Source organism: Orcinus orca, chromosome 8 (assembly GCF_937001465.1).
Source record: "Orcinus orca chromosome 8, mOrcOrc1.1, whole genome shotgun sequence".
NCBI lineage: Eukaryota > Metazoa > Chordata > Mammalia > Artiodactyla > Delphinidae > Orcinus > Orcinus orca.
Window position 1 is genome coordinate 75750409 of NC_064566.1, and position 17216 is coordinate 75767624.

At 35.7% G+C, this 17216-nt stretch overlaps 1 protein-coding gene across 1 annotated transcript in view; it reads left to right on the top strand.

Annotated features, from left to right (window-relative positions):
• Window positions 1–17216, top strand: part of CNTN5 (contactin 5) — a 1406915-nt gene that overhangs the window by 1359251 nt on the left and 30448 nt on the right. Inside the window, exon 21 of the mRNA XM_049713144.1 lies at window positions 11273–11382. Within this exon, the coding sequence (XP_049569101.1) occupies window positions 11273–11382 (110 nt within the window). The remainder of the gene's footprint in view (window positions 1–11272; window positions 11383–17216) is intronic.

Consider the following 17216-nt stretch of genomic DNA (forward strand, 5'->3'; position numbering starts at 1 on the left):
TGCAACCAAAAGACATACACTGTCTGAATGGTTACAGAAACAAGACCCATATTATATTCTGTCTACTAGAGACACACTTCAGACCAAGGACACATACATACTGAAAGTGAGGGGATGAAAAAAGATATTCCATGCAAATGGAAATCAAAAGAAAGCTGGAGGAGCAATTCTCATATCAGACAAAATAGATTTTAAAATAAAGGCTATTAAAAGAGACAAAGAAGAACACTACATAATGATCAAGGGATCAATCCAAGGAGATATAACAATTGTAAATATTTATTCACCCAACATAGGAGCACCTCAATACATCAGGAAAATGCCATAAAAGGGGAAATCAACAGTAACACAATCATAGTAGGGGACTATAACACCCCACGTTCACCAATGGACAGATCATCCAAAATGAAAATAAATAAGGAAACACAAGCTTTAAATTATACATTAAGCAAGATGGAATTAATTTATATTTATAGGACATTCCATCCAAAAAAACAGAATACATTTCTTCTCAAGGACTCATGGCACAGTCTCCAGGTCAGATCATATCCTGGGTCACAAATCAAGCTTCAGTAAATATAAGAAAATTGAAATTGTACCAAGTATCTTTTCTGACCACAATGCTATGAAACTAGATGTCAATTACAGGAAAAAATCTGTAAAAAATACAAACACACAGAGGCTAATCAATACATAAACAAATAATCAAGAGATCACTGAAGAAATCAAAGAGGAAATCAAAAAATACCTAGAAACATAGGAAAATGAAAACACAATAACCCAAAACCTATGGGAGGTGGCAAAAGTAGTTCTAAGATGGAACTTTAGAGCAATAGAATCCTACCCCAAGAAACAAGAAATATCTCAAATAAACAACCTAACTTTATACCTAAAGCAATTAGAGAAAGAAGAACAAAAAAACCCCAAAGTTAGCAAAAGGAAAGAAATCATAAAGATCAGATCAGAAATAAATGAAAAAGAAATAAAGGAAACAATAGCAAAGATCAATAAAAGTAAAAGCTGGTTCTTTGAGAAGATAAACAAAATTGATAAACCATTAGCCAGACTCATCAAGAAAAAAAGGGAGAAGACAAATCAATAGAATTAGAAATGAAAAAAGGAGAAGTAACAACTGACACTGCAGAAATGCAAAGAATCATGAGAGAATACTACATGCAACTATATGCCAATAAAATGGACAACCTGGAAGAAATGGACAAATTCTTAGAAAAGCACAATCTTCTGAGACTGAACAAGGAAAAAAGAGAAAATATAAACACCAATCAAAAGCACGGAAATTGAGACTGTGTTTAAAAATCTTCCAAAAACCAAAAACCCAGGACCAGATGGCTTCACAGGCGAATTCTATTAAACACTTAAAGGAGAACTAACACCTATCCTTCTCAAACTCTTCTACGATATAGCAGACAGAAGAACACTCCCAAACTCTTTCTACGAAGCCACCATCACTCTGATACCAAAACCAGACAAAGATGTCACAAAAAGAAAAACTACAGACCAATATCACTGATGAATATGGAGGCAAAAATCCTCAACAAAATACTAGCAAACAGAGTCCAAAATCACATTAAATATCACACACCATGATCAAGTTGGGTTTGTCCCAGGAATGCAAGGATTCTTCAATATAAACAAATCAACCAATGTGATACACCATATTAACAAATTGAAGGATAAAATCCCTATGATCTTCTCAATAGATACAGAAAAACTTTTGACAAAATTCAACACGCACTTATGATAAAACTCTCCAGAAAATAGGCATAGAGGGAACTTACCTCAACATAATAAAGGCCATATATCACAAACTCACAGCCAGCATCATTCTCAACGGTGTAAAACTGAAAACATTTCAACTAAGATCAGGAATAAGACAAGGTTGTCCACTCTCACCACTATTATTCAACATAGTTTAGGATATTTTAGCCACAGCAATCTGAGAAGAAAAAGAAATCAAAGGAATACAAATTGGAAAAGAAGAAGTACAGCTGTCACTGTTTGCAGATGACATGAAACTATACATAGAGAATCCTAAAGATGCTACCATAAAACTTCTAGAGCTAATCAATGAATTTGGTAAGGTAGCAGGATACAGAATTAATGCACAGAAATCTCTTGCATTCCTAAACAAATGACAAAAAATCTGAAAGAGACATTAAGGAAACACTCCCATTTACCATTGCAACAAAAAGAATAAAATACCTAGGAAAAAACCCTATCTAGGGAGACAAAAGACCGGTATGCAGAAAACTATAAGACACTGATGAAAGAAATTAAAGATGATACAATCAGATGAAGAAATATACCATGTTCTTGGATTGGAAGAATCAACATTATAAAAATGACTATACTACCTAAAGCAATCTACAAATTCAATGCAATCCCTATCAAACTACCAATGGCATTTTTCACAGAACTAGAACAAAAATTTCACTATTTATATAGAAACTAAAAAGACCCTGAATAGCTAAAGCAATCTTGAGAAAGAAATACGAAGCTGGAAGAATTAGACTCCCTGACTTCAGACTATACTACAAAGCTACAGAAATCAAGACAGTATGGTACTCACACAAAAACAGAAATGTAGATCAATGGAACAGGATAGAAAGCCCAGAGGTAAACCCACGCATATATGGTTACCTTATTTCTGATAAAGGAGGCAGGAATATATAGTGGAGAAAAGACAGCCTCTTCAATAAGTAGTGCTGGGAAAACTGGACAGCTACATGTAAAAGAAAGAAATTAGAACACTCCCTAACACCATACACAAAAATAAACTCAAAATGGATTAAAGACCTAAAGGTAAGGCCAGACACTATAAAATTCTTAGAGGAAAACATAGACAGAACACTCTATGGCATATATCCCAGCAAGATCATTTTTGACCAACCTCCTAGAGAAATGGAACTAAAAACATAAATAAATAAATGGGACCTAATGAAACTTAAAAGCTTTTACACAGCAAAGGAAACCATAAACAAGATGAAAAGACAACCCTGAGAATGGGAGAAAATATTTGTAAATGAAGCAAATGACAAAGGATTAATCTCCAAAATATACAAGCAGCTCATGCAGCTCAATATCAAAAAAACAAACAACCCAATCCAAAAATGGGCAGAAGACCTAAATGGACATTTCTCCAAAGAAGATACACAGATAGCCAACAAACATATGAAAGAATGCTCAACATAACTAATCAGCAGAGAAATGCAAATCAAAACTACAATGAGGTATCACCTCATACCAGTTCAGAATGGTCATCATTAAAAATTGACAAAGTATAAATGCTGGAGAGGGTGTGGAGAAAAGGGAACCATCTTGCACTATTGGTGGGAATGTAAATTGATACAGCCACTATGGAGAACAGTATGGAGGTTCCTTAAAAAAACTACAAATAGAACTACCATATGACCCAGCACTCCCACTACTGCCCATATACCCTAAGAAAACCATAATTCAAAAAGAGTCATGTACCACAATGTTCATTGCAGCTCTATTTACAATAGCCAGGACATGGAAGCAATCTAAGTGTCCATCAACAGACAAATGGATAAAGACGATGTGGCACATATATGCAATGGAATATTACTCAGCCATGAAAAGAAAGGAAATTGTGTTATTTGTAGTGAGGTTGATGAACCTAGAGTCTGTCATACAGAGTGAAGTAAGTCAGAAAGAGAAAACAAGTACTGTATGCTAACACATATATATGGAATCTAAAATAAAAAAGTCTTTCTAAAGAACCTAGGGCCAGGACAGGAATACATATGTAGACATAGAGAATGGACTTGAGAACACTGGGAGGGGGAAGGGTAAGCTGGGACGAAGTGATTGAGTGGCATGGACAAATATACACTACCAAATGTAAAATAGATAGCTAGTGGGAAGCAGCCGCCCAGGACAGGGAGATCAGCTTGGTGCTTTGTGACCACCTAGAGGGGTGGAATAGGGAGGGTGCAAGGGAGATGCAAGAGGGAGGAGTTATGGGGATATATGTATATGGATAGCTGATTCACTTTGTTATAAAGCAGCAACTAACACACCATTGTAAGGCAATTATACTCCAATAAATATGTCAAAATAAAAAAAATCTGAATAGAGTCTGCCTTTGTTCTGACAACAAAATTCAAACATATATTAGCATTTGCTCACTAAGTAAATTTACTAATTTGGAACTTTATGTGTAAATATTAATAAAGTTTTAGCACTATTAAATTGTGTTAAACGTGAAAAGCAGGACAATGGAAGGAAGAGTGTATTTGCCTAGGGTAAGCGGAGCTTCAGTTTCAAGCTCAGACTAACTGTAAGGTCTTGGGCATTTTTTTTCACCTTTCTGAGCCTTACCTTCCTCCACTCTAAAAATGAAAATCTAGAAGTAGAACATCCCTGGACGCCATTAAAAATCTAAGACTAAAATTTTGTCAATTTATTCTACATTCTGAAATATTCTTTTAAATTTTAATTGTCCCAGTATAGGCAATAATAACAGATCGACTTTTGCTCTATAATAAAAAGAGGGAAACCAACATCCTTTTTAGTCACTTGGCAAACTGCTTTACTTGAAAAGGAGTGAACATTTTCAAGATTGAACCATTTTTAAAAAGAGTCAAGGCCTGTAATAAACTGACGAAATAATATATTGTGCTTATGCCAGAGCAGGGGCCTCTCTTCCATGTCTGTGGATGTTCACAGAGATTCACAGTGAGTCTTTGTCATCATACTCTTGCCCAAAGCCCAACTGATCTGATTGAGACTGTATTTCTCCATAGACCACTTCTGTTTCTTTTTTCTTCCATTAACCTAGTCCACATGTCCTCTGTATTCTTAGATAAAGCAAAGAACAAGAGCAGAGGGACTGGCTTTCTATCTCTGTTTATGGCCATAGTTCCTTCCCTTCATATCATGATACAGCTACACACCTAGAGTACCATGGAGAAGGTACCACCCTTTCACAGCTGACATCAAGACATGAAGAGAAATGTACCAGATGCCATATCAAACACAGCCATGTTTTTGGAGGGAAGCACAGAACACAAGGACTTCAAGTCACACCTGACAGTACTAGTTCTCAACCCATTTCTCACTGACACATTGACAATGGATGACATTCGCATCCAGAACACACTTCCATAAGTGCTTGTGTGCATTCCCCATACCTCTATGTTTTCCTTTTCCTCTCAAGAAACCTATTGGGATGCAAGTGAGTAGTACATTATTGAAGGGAAAACCTTGAATGTAATCTGTTATAGAAGGATTCATCATTTATACATATAGATACTTAGTAAATCACTTGGGAAATAACCTTGACTCTTGCCACTCGGAGGTTGACTATTGCCCTAAAGTACTGTCAGAAAAGCTCCAAATGGTTTTTCTGCTAACACCTTTGAGACTTTGAAACCTTTCAAGGTTTCCACAACAGAAATAATCCCGAATGGCTCTGTCAGTGACAAGCAACATTCGACATAAACCTGGGAGGAAAGAGATTTGCCTTCTGGGACTTCCATGCATCATGCATATTTATCTATACCCTTTGAACCAGGCAAAAATTATGTGCATTCTAACCCTGATTTGACTTCAGGTCTCAGGGTATGATATAATCCCATGCAATAGTCTCATCTTGGAAACAATTCTATTTTTTTTAAAGAAAAACAAAATTCCAACATAATTGATTTTAAAGTGCATGGCATAAGTGATAAAAAGCAATATTTCCAACATGAGAAATCAAATTGGCCTTCATTTCCATATTTCTAGAAATACTTATTAATTAAACTTACATCCATTTTCCACTTGAGATTTGGAAAGGGAAAGAAGCTGAGCATTCAAATACATCTAATAGAAAAATAGAGGGAAATTCAATATAGATTAATTGTAGGTTGAAATATTTGTTTACGTGTGATGTGATTTAACCTTCTCTAGTTTTTTTGGCTTTTTCCTTATATGTAAAAATATGCGGCTTTTATGTTTTATTAAAGTCAAAAAGCTTCTTGTTTGCAGAAAATGATATGCAATTATCCTCTTGTAAATTGAGCTACCACAGCTCAAATTAAAACCTGATTTTCATGAGGTGTTATTCTGCAAATCAGTCCTTAGCTGAAACTGAGCTCAGTGGGATTTATGTGAACTTGAAAATTAATAAATTGGCATATTAGTTGTAAAATACGAGGAATAATTTCCTGCCTTTGCCAGATGATCCATTTGGATTAGTGCCTGTAAAAGTTCAGCTACAGCTGTCTTAACTGAATTTTTAAATAATGAAACCATAACCCTTCTCCCAAGGAGTTTATTAAACTGTCCTTTGATTAATGCTCTTACCCACCCCTCCTGGGAAGTCAAACGTATAATCAATATTATAAGCACATCCGCCCATATTACTTGGAGAACTCCAGCTGCTAGGTCACTTAATACAAATGTATCATCTAAATTCATGAACACGGTAATGCTGTACAAAATTTTTAATCTAACAGGAACTGAATTCTATCAGTCAGCCTGTCCACTTCATATTCCAAGATTGGAGTGAAGGAGTCAGCCATGGCCTAATTAATATCATCATAAGTGAAAAAAAGAAATCTTCAAAAATCTTTGAATCTATTAGACAAAATGCTAGTGTAATCTCAAATAAATCCCTGAATTTTCGTCAAATTACCCAAGCATAACAGATAGAAGTGAGCGTGGCAAGAAGCATCCTGTGATTTACAGATCAGGAGAGTTTTAGAGATGCCTGAATATGACAAGATCTATGAGGAGCAGTGTAGCTGTGGTTCAAAATTACCAAAAGTTCCATAAAATAGGAATAAAAGGAGTCGATAGTATGCCTGTGGCAGGGTTAAACAGGAGATGACGGGGGTTTAGGTGGTTTCTGGCATGACTTAGAGAGGCCAGCTGGGGATTCCAACATAAATATTCTTGAGAGAAGTTAGGCGTGGTGGGGCAAGAAGAAGAGAAAGCAGTAGGAAGAAGCACCAGGGGGGTAAACACAGATGTGTGCACAGAAGCAGAACAGTGTGGTGGTCAGGACCTGACTGCTCTGTTCAAATCTTCTCTCCACCCTCTAGCAGCTGTGCAACTTTGGGCAAGTTGCTTAACCTCTCTGCCCCTAGATTTCCTCATTTGAAAAATGGTGACAATGATAGTAGGGTTGTTGGGAGGATTAATTGATACATTATAAAGAATTTTAAATAAGCCTTGGCATATATCAAATCTTCGGGAAACGGCAGTTACTATTATTATCTTTGGTTATTCCTCCCTCATCTATTTCCTTTGTTATTTTTGTTCATTTGTTTTTAATCTTATTCCATTCATTCATCTGTCAGTTATTTGGAAACAATTGTGCAGCAAGAGAATTGACTATATATTCTTCTTGTAAAATCTCTTCTGCACCCCAAAACTGACCCTAAGAGGTAAAGAATGAGCAAGCTGCTTCCTTGGTGCCATCTAAAAACAACAGAAGAGAGAGCACTTGAGACCTGAGTTCTACTTGGGGCTCTTTCAGAGACAGAAGCAGAGTTCAGATAAATCAACCTGTTTCTATGTCACTTTTTTCATCTGCAAAATGAGGGCATGTTTAAGTTTTCAAACAGTACCTATTATATACAATGATATTCGTAAGTCCTTTTTCCTTTATGCAGGTAATGTAGCCTGTGCAAACTTATCACAGAGACACAAATCTTCATTGAGTCTACAATCACTAAGATGAGGGAGCAATGAGAACTGTGTGTGTGTGGCATCTAAACAATTTCACGATAGGGAGCATTCATCAAATTAACAATAAATTTCATATTTTTAAGCTTTAGAAGTAAGAGAATAATAAATATTTACAGTGAAAGAGCACTGGATTTATTATTTTGCTCCTGATGACACTTTGCCTTCTGAATCATATTATGTGATTTTACAGTATTTTAGATTAAAAAAAAATTTAAAAAGCAAAAAAAAAAAAAATGAGAGCATGGATTTAAAACATAGGTTCGTAACTCAAAAGCCTATAGACGTCAGGTAAGAAATATAAATAAGTGAAGTAGTCCCAGAAGTGAGACAATAAAGACTGGTAGAGAATCTGGCAAACTAAAAAGAATATGCCCTGACTAATGGGAACAACTGCTAATTCTCATCTACCAGCACCCAAGGATTCAGACTTGGTATCCCCCTTTTTTCCCCTAAATAAGCCATAAATTCTTAATTTTATGTGGAATGTTGGAATTAATTAATTTAATAGATTATTTGGGCAAACAAAATATGGCTGAAGACCCACTGGCCATCCATGTGTGACCTTTGATCCAAGTGACTTTCTAAAATTCTTTCTAGTTGTGACTTTCCATCATTCAACTGCAATGGGATGCCCAAACAGGACAGCTAGTTCCAATTCAAAGCAGACATTCTATGATCTAGTCAGTTACTCTTGCCTGCAGACAAACTTTTTGATACACATGAAAATATTCACTGGCTAATAAACTGTACAAATTGAAACTTTTGGAAGTAAACTGAATGAGGTCACTTTTTTACATGCTTAAATTTCCAATGCAGGTCAGCATGGGTCTACTTCTTATACTATTTACATCCAGAAGGTGAAAAAAATAAGAAATGACTCTTCAATTCTTCTTTCATTTACCCTCATTCATTTGATGCAACTATAATATTTATCCCCCAAGTGTGCAACTGTGAAATGTCTTCTTGTGTCTGACCTGGATTCAAAAAGCTTAGAGGTTTTAAATAGAAATTAGGGTGCTGGTTTGGGAAATAATTTCTGAATATTTTTCTTTATTTTTTTACTTTTTTAAAACTTTTGTCATTCTATTTAAAAAGTACTTAAATTTGTGTAGTGCTACAGAAAGCTGAGAGAGAAATTTCTTTCTCTAGTGGTAAAGAGAGATCGAAAGGCTGCCATCCAACCACATGTTTTGTGCTTCTGAAATTGTTTATCCCCCTGCAATCTCCTTTGACAAAGATGTAATTGCCTCAATAATAAAAAAAAGTTGAAAGAAGGCATTTGTCACACAAATCTCTGCAATGCATTCACTTAAAAGATAAGCAAAACTTCTTCCAAATAACAAATGATATTCAAAGGGTGGCTTTCTTTGAAATAAATCATACCCTAAATCCTGGAGATCAGATTATACACACTTAAGAACATGAGCATTTCTTTTCATTTACTTGCAAAATAAAGAATTTTAACTCCTGTTAAATAGCAATGAAAAAAATTTTGTTGCAGGTCTGCTGAACAGAATTCTAGAATGAAATAAAAGTAGAAGCTTTTCACAGTTTTTTTTTTTAATCTGGTAGATGCACAAATAATAGGCAGTTGGAAAGTGGGATGAAGGAAACCATTGAGCAAAAGCAAATAAAAGATATTCAAAGGGCAGAATGAGAAATGACAATTTATACCATGGCAGAAACTAATGTCAGCTTCTGTGTAAAGATTAATGTGAATTTACCAAAGCACTTTGAAGTAACACAAATATAGTATATAATTTTAATGAAAGCTTTACCAAAAGAAAAATCATTGCTCAGTGCAAACATGCACTTTTGAAAAAGTCTTCTGTGTGCTTTTTTACAGTAACAAGGGTAGATGTTTTTGACTTATATTTGTCAATTAATAATATATAAAGGCTCTCCAGGTAGATATGTGGCCACTTTCCTTCCATTAGAAAAGGAAAAATCTCAGCAAATGGTTACATTGGGTTGTCCAAAAAGTTCATTTGGGTTTTTCCATAACATCTTACGGGAAACCCAAACAAAATTTTTGACCAACTCATAATTCCCTTTATATGACTAAGACTTAAAAATTTTTTTGCGGTACGCAGGCCTCTCACTGCTGTGGCCTCTCCCGTTGCGGAGCACAGGCTCCGGACGCGCAGGCTCAGCGGCCATGGCTCACAGGCCCAGCCGCTCCGTGGCATGTGGGATCTTCCCAGACGGGGGCACGAACCCGTGTCCCCTGCATCGGCAGGCGGACTCTCAACCACTGCACCACTAGGGAAGCCCAAGACTTAAAAATTTTATTTAGAACTCTGCCTTTGCAGTAAGGTTCCCTGAATCTAAAAACAAAAAGAAAAAATGTGTGTGTGTATGTGTATATATATATATATACACATATATATATATATATATATATTTGTGTGTGTGTGTGTGTGTGTGTCAACAGTTTCATCTGAAGTCTTACCAGTGATATGGCATTAGAATCAAAAAGCCTCTACAATTTTTATGGGGTAGGAGTTTTTGAAATCGACTTTGTATAGACTAGTTGAACTAACTTATGGCATTTATTCCGCCATTTCATTTAACCTGTGTTTGTGACACAGTATTTATGATTCAGCAATGTTAAAGCTGAAAATATTTTGTTCCTCACATAGATTACAACCTCAAATAAAGTGCACCTCTTGATGGATACCAGTCAGACATGGTGTATTTGAAAAAAAAAAAAAAAGTAATAAGAAAGGTCACTGAGCATAGGAATGAATGAAAAGGTGGTTTTGAGCAACAGCACTGAGACCTTCGGGGACTTTCCTTTTTGGTCTATATCTGTCTTAAAAGTCAATGCATGCCTTTCAAATATCATGATTCATAACACATTCCTTACACATTCATGGAAATGTAGCTTTGTGGTTGGAACAACAAAAGAAATCTAATGAAATTTAGATTCTGTTTGTGCCTTCACAGGGTAAAAAAATAAAATAAAAAGTGATATTTTGTGAATGAATGTTTTAAGTGCCAAGCACTGTGCTAAATAATTTATATGTATTATTTCAATTAAAATTAACCTTAAAAGTTTATGAGCTAAGTACTCTCAATATGCCCAAACGACAGAAGATGGAACTGGAGCTCAGGAAGAGGTAAAGCAACTTGTCTGAAGGTAAGTAATTTTTTGGAAGACAAAAATCAACAACAACAGCAAAAAAAAAATCCAAGCCTGACTCCTAGTCCATTCTTTTGATCATTATGTTAGACTGGCAGACAATTTTAAGTCAGACAATTTAACTTCTCCAGAAATGTCCTTGTTAATCCAAGGATAAAGATCTTCTTTACTTTTCTTGCTAGATTTGTTATTTGTCATTGGTAAGGTACTGATGAGAGTTGGACACAGTGTAGAAATCCAAAAAGAACATCTTTTTTTTTCTTGCTGTGCTTTTCATAATCATCACAGCACTTCATTTCAAAAATCAGATAGAAGGAAGTAACACCTGAATTATTCAGGTGCAATGCTTTGGTATGCATAACTTGTTACCATCGTGGTTTATTATTTCCATTTTCCTTCATACAGAACCCACTGCTGCTCCCACAGATGTCAAGGCTACAAGTGTGTCTGTGTCAGAGATTCTTGTTGCATGGAAACATATTAAAGAGAGTCTAGGAAGACCACAGGGATTTGAGGTATGAACAGAATTACTGAAAATAAGCCTTGTTATTTCTGCCGGCATTGTACTCTCTTGAAGAAATTGTTTGGTGACACTTCAGCAGAATTACATTCCTTTGAAATTCGCTCTATGGAAAAGAAATGAGAAATATACTATTCTACTGACATGTATTATGTTGCTCATTAGCTAGCTTATTTTTCAATGTAGTAGTTTCCATAGCACTGGGCAGATATTAAAAAAAAAAAAAAAGAAAGAAAATAGACCTTTAGATAAAAAACCAGGAGCTACAGGTTGATATTTACTGGCATCCAATTTATTGGTGGTTAAAAATACTTTTTGTGTATTTCTCTCTAATAATTTAATGTATAAAACAAGTTTTCCTATTATATTGTTTGTGGCAGATCTTACCTCCTATACTAACTTGTCAGATTTGCTTGGAACTTAGTGATCTCTACCTATTCACCCAAATGACTTTTTGTCCTTCAAATTTTACTGTTTTTAAACATAGTTATGCCAGCCTTATAGTGGTGAATATTTTATAACAATTCATTGACTGCAATAAAATTTTATCCTCCACATGAACTAAAGGTTTGTGGGCAGTCTGTGAACTTGAGTATTCCACAAAAACAAGAGCTCTCATACAGCTCTTGTTCTTGCCTTTGCCAGTGAGGGATAGGATTAGGGGAGTAATTTATAAAATACAAAAAAGAATTAGCATCCAACTGAGGATCTTAGTTGTCTTTAAACTTTTTAATGTTTACTTTTCCTCTGTTTCAACTGCCACTAAGAGAAAATCATCTTGATTTTTAAATAATGACCGAATATAGGACTTGTATACCAACATGGTTTCCAGGCTAAAAACACATTTCTTTATTATATTTGAGTTTTCAAATAATGGCTGAGAACTATTTGATTAATATACAGCCAGCATTAAAGATCACAGTGATTAACAATTTATACAATATTTCTAAGAGTCACAGCAAATATCATTTATATGAAACCATTACCTATACAATATCATGGATTTATTTCTACAATCTTGCTTCAGTTCATTATTTGGTGATAATTCAATATGTATCATATCAGGATTGCATGCTTGTTTTATTAAAATCTCTTTTTCTCCCTAGCCATGCTGCAGGGACCATGTCTGTTCACCAGTCAATCCCAAGGCTGGTAGTACTTGGCTCAGGACAGCTACAATAAATATTTGTTGAACAAATGAATATCTGTGCTTCACAAACAGCCCCTTTTGCTCCCACTGTAGAAGACATTGGGGTGGCCTGCCCTGCTCCCCTGCACTGGGCCAGGGCACCATCCTCTAGCTGCTGTGTTGGCTATGAATGGTTTTCAGCTTCCCTTCTGGAGAACTGCCCTCCACTTAGGGGTGATGCCTTACCTGAAAAGGTACCAACCCCACAGTCAAGCAACCCAAGGTCAATGACTGGCTGATACTGACTGATACTGGTCCCTTGCTTCAAGGAGGAAACAAATTTATGGTGCAGTTTATGATCCAGAGCCTTAGTCATGTACATCAGGCCAAGGCTAGATCACCTGGGACCACACTCTTGCTCAGTTCCTTCTACTTCCCATCCTCTTTTCCTCCCTTCCTTATAGATTCACCTGCAAGCACTCTCACAGTAAATCACATCATTCAAATCCCTGTCTCACGCTCTGCTTCTATGGAACTCAACCTAAAACAATTACATAAGTATAGGTCCACTTAAACCTCTGAATCAGAACATCTGGTGTGCATACTTGTAGTAAGCCATAAAGTGTATTCTGCTGTTCAGAAGAGTGAGGATCCAGGCTTCTACATCTCAAAGTGGTGTTCCTGTCACACAGCCAGTCACCCTCAACAATTTTTCTGCCTGTCCTAATAGCATGACATTCATATTCCCACTATGATTCACCTGTAATAACAGCTTTCTATGAGGTCCTACAGAGATCACATAAGATTTAAGCTTGTGAACAATGGTTCTCTTTCGATATATAAATCATCATTCATTCATTCTTTCAACAAATATTTATTGGAGGCCTACTAATTAGCAGACACTGAGCTAGATGCTAGGGATAAAACAATGAGCAAATTAAAGTCCCTGTCCTCATGAAGCTTATGTTGTAATAGGGAAGGCAAACAATAAACAAGCTCACAAATAAATGTGTGATATAATTTCAGTTGATGATGAATGTTGTGCAGAAAAATAGTACTGCACAAGAAAGTAGAGTGAGAGTCTGCTGTTTATAGAGGTTTGAGGAATTAACCTTTCTGAGGTTCTGACATTTGACATGATCAAATGAGAGAAAGAAAGAGAAAGAGAGAGAGAGAGAGAGAGAGAGGCAGAGAGAACAGCAAACTCAAAGGCCCTGTCTTAAGAGCATGCTGGCCTTGTTCAAAGAACAGGAGCGATTTTGGCTAGATAACAGTTAACAACAGGAAGAGTGGTAGCAGGAAAAATCGCTGGGACAAGAACCAGGTTATACGCAGTCTTGTGAACCAGGAAAAGTTTAGATTTTATCTTCAGTATAAGGAAAAGCCGTTAACGATTACAAACAGAGAGTCCAATCAGGCTCTGACTCATATTTTAAAAGCATCTCTTGGTCTAGAGGGTGAAGAACAGGCTCTAAGAGGACCTCAGGTAGAGCAGTGGAGAAGCGGTCCTTCCAACCTAGCAGACAATGAAGTTGCTTTCGACTAGAACAGTAGAGGTGGAATTGATGAGAAGTGGACATTTTAAGATATATTTTGAGTGGAAGTGTGGCAGGATTTGATTATCAATTGGATGTGGACTATGTCAAAGTTAATTCCAGAGCTTTTTGACCCAAGAAGCTGGGAGAATGACAAATCATTCACATACATAAGGAACTAATGGAGAAGAGCATATTTTAGAGAAAAAGATCAAAGATTCTGGTTTAATGTGTTAAATTTTATAAGCCTTTTATTTTATTTTATTTTTTACAAAAAGAGCTATCAAGTAAGTCTTATTTTAAGAGAAAGTTTAGAGACAGAGCTATAACTCTGAGGAATCTTCAGTATATAAATGGTTTTTATACATGTGCTGGCTGAGATCACCAAATGTTGATAAAGATGTCTGAGAATTGAGCCCTATGGCGCCTCATCATTTGGAACTCAAGAAAGAAGATATGGCCAAAGAAACTATAGAAGACATTGAAGAAGTTCAGAAGCCAAGAGAAGAATTTTAAAATGGAGTGTCAAATGCTGAGTCAAATGTTGCTAAGAAATTCAGAAAGATGAGGCCTGAGGCTTCAGAAAGATGAGGCCTGAGATTGCCCAATGGGTGTGCCATGCAGAGACCTTACTGACCATGGTGAGAAGGGTTTTATAAAATGCTGATGATCAAGGTTTGACTAGAGATCAAGACCAAGATCACTCAAGCATGGCATTCAAGAGTGTCAGAGCACAAAGTTTTCTCTAAATCTATTTTATTCAAAACAACAACTTATCACAAGCAAAAATGGAATATCTTTGAGGATATGTTAATAGCATTTAATCAAATTCTGGAGCAATCATTACATTGACTGAATTTTATTTAAAGTAAATCAACACAAATTCTGACAACTATTTTTACACAAAGAAACAACACAGCTTCCATGGGCACAGTAACATTTATAGTATTTTATAGTGCATTATAAATTGTATTTTTAAAAAGATGGCATCTTGTTACTGAAAAAAAAAAACAATATCTTGTTAATGGGAAAATCAAATGTATGCTTTTCATTATCAGAAAATAATTAAAACTTTATATAATTCAATGACCAAATATGACATAACAGTTATTTTAAGTAAAATATAGTCAGCAAAGACTCTTTATAAGATATACTGTCTCATAAGTGTATAGTTGCATGTAGATTTTAAAAATAAATGTGAAATTTGGTCATTTGTAGAGATGTAAATGGACCTAGAGACTGTCATACAGAGTGAAGTAAGTCAGAAAGAGAAAAACAAATATCGTATATTAACGCATATATGTGGAACCTAGGAAAATGGTACAGGTGAACCGGTTTGCAAGACAGAAATAGAGACACAGATATAGAGAACAAATGTATGGACACCAAGAGACAAAAGCGGGGTGGGTGATTTGGTGGTGGTGGTGGGATGAACTGGGAGATTGGGATTGACATGTATACTCTGATGTGTATAAAATAGATAACTAATAAGAACATGCTGTATATAAAATAAAATAAAATTCAAAAATAAATAAATGTGATATAAGTAAAACTTACCAGCATCACTCCCACCCCCTCTTTTTTCTACTCTCTATCCCTTTAAGAAAAGATCTACCTCTGCTCTTCACCTTACGCATCCCAGAATTTACTGTTCTCATTGTCTCCTCATCTTTCTTTTCAGTAAAAAGATCTCCCAAACTAAATATTTCTGAAATGTAGTAACCCCTAAAGCTTAACATTTTATCTCATCACTATCTCCCTCCTCTATTCTATCCCGGCCACAATCCTAGTTGTATTTACTAATAGTAGAATTCTGAGCATGATGACGATGAAACAAGTATTGTTTTTGTCACAAAAGCCAATGAGACTGGTTTCAAGTTTTATGTACTTATCATATCAATCCTGTGAGTCATTTTTCTAGCCATAATTGCAGCTTTACCTGCAATGTCTAAAGTAGTTAGTTACTATAACCACTACCAGTCCTGTGCCATTCTGAAATAGTGGAGACAGTGTTTTTGGTCAAGTCTCTTGTTTTTCCTGAATTGAATGGGTGAATAAGATAGAAAAGGTCCTGCTCTTATGAATACTGCATCGTAATGGGAGAAAATAAATAAATAAATATGAGAAAAATAAACTTAGATAACAATACATGTAGAAGTGCAAAGGCAGAACACACCTGATTCATTTAAGGAACAGAAGAAAGTGGAGCAACTACACCTTGGTGAACAGTGATGTGAGTGAAATTTGAGGTAGTCAGAGTGTTAGGTGGGCAGACACAATATTATTTAGGGATATATAGATTATGAGAAGAGTTTGTATTTTATTCCAAATACAATGAAAAGCCATTGGGGCAATTTTAGGAGGAGAGTGACAATGTCTGATTTACATTTTTTTAAAATATTATTCTGGCAGCTATTCCATGCAGAATGAAAGGGTGAGGAGAGAAAGGTCAAGAGTAGAAGTTAGGAGGTCATTGCAATAATTCATGCAAGAAATGATGATAACTTAGACTAAGGTCATAACAGTGGAGTAGGAGAAAGGTAGACATACTTTAGAGGCAGGTCTGGCAGGATTTTCTGAATGATCAGATGTGAAGGGAAGGAAAATGATGATTCCTACATCATGGCCTTGGTCAAATGGATGAATAGTGGTATGATTTACCAAATAATAATAATAATATTTTAAAAATTTAAAGGGAAAACCTGGACAAAGAAGAGATTTGAAAACGGGAAATAAAGAAGTCTGTTTTGGCTAAATTAAATTTGAGATGCCTATTGGAAATTTAAGAGGATAAGTCAGATAAGCAATAGGATATGTGAGTTTGGAGTCTAATTAAGAGACCAGTGCTGAAGACATAAAGGGGGCAATCATAAAGGTGGTATTTAAAGCCATTCTATTACATTAAATCACCTAAGGACAAATTCCCAGAAGGGAGTAAAGGAGAGGATAAGAGGAGGAATGAAGGGGGAGATAAGCTGTGTCCTGGTGCAATCAGCATGTAGAAATTTAGCTGAAGGAAAGGAATCAGCATGGAGAGTGGCAAGGAGAGATCATCTTGATGGAGAGAAAATCAAGTGTGTAAGGTGTCAAAGAAACTAAAAGAGCTAATCAAAAAGAAGGAAATGGTCAACTGTGTTTACACCTGCTAAGAGATCGAGATGAAAG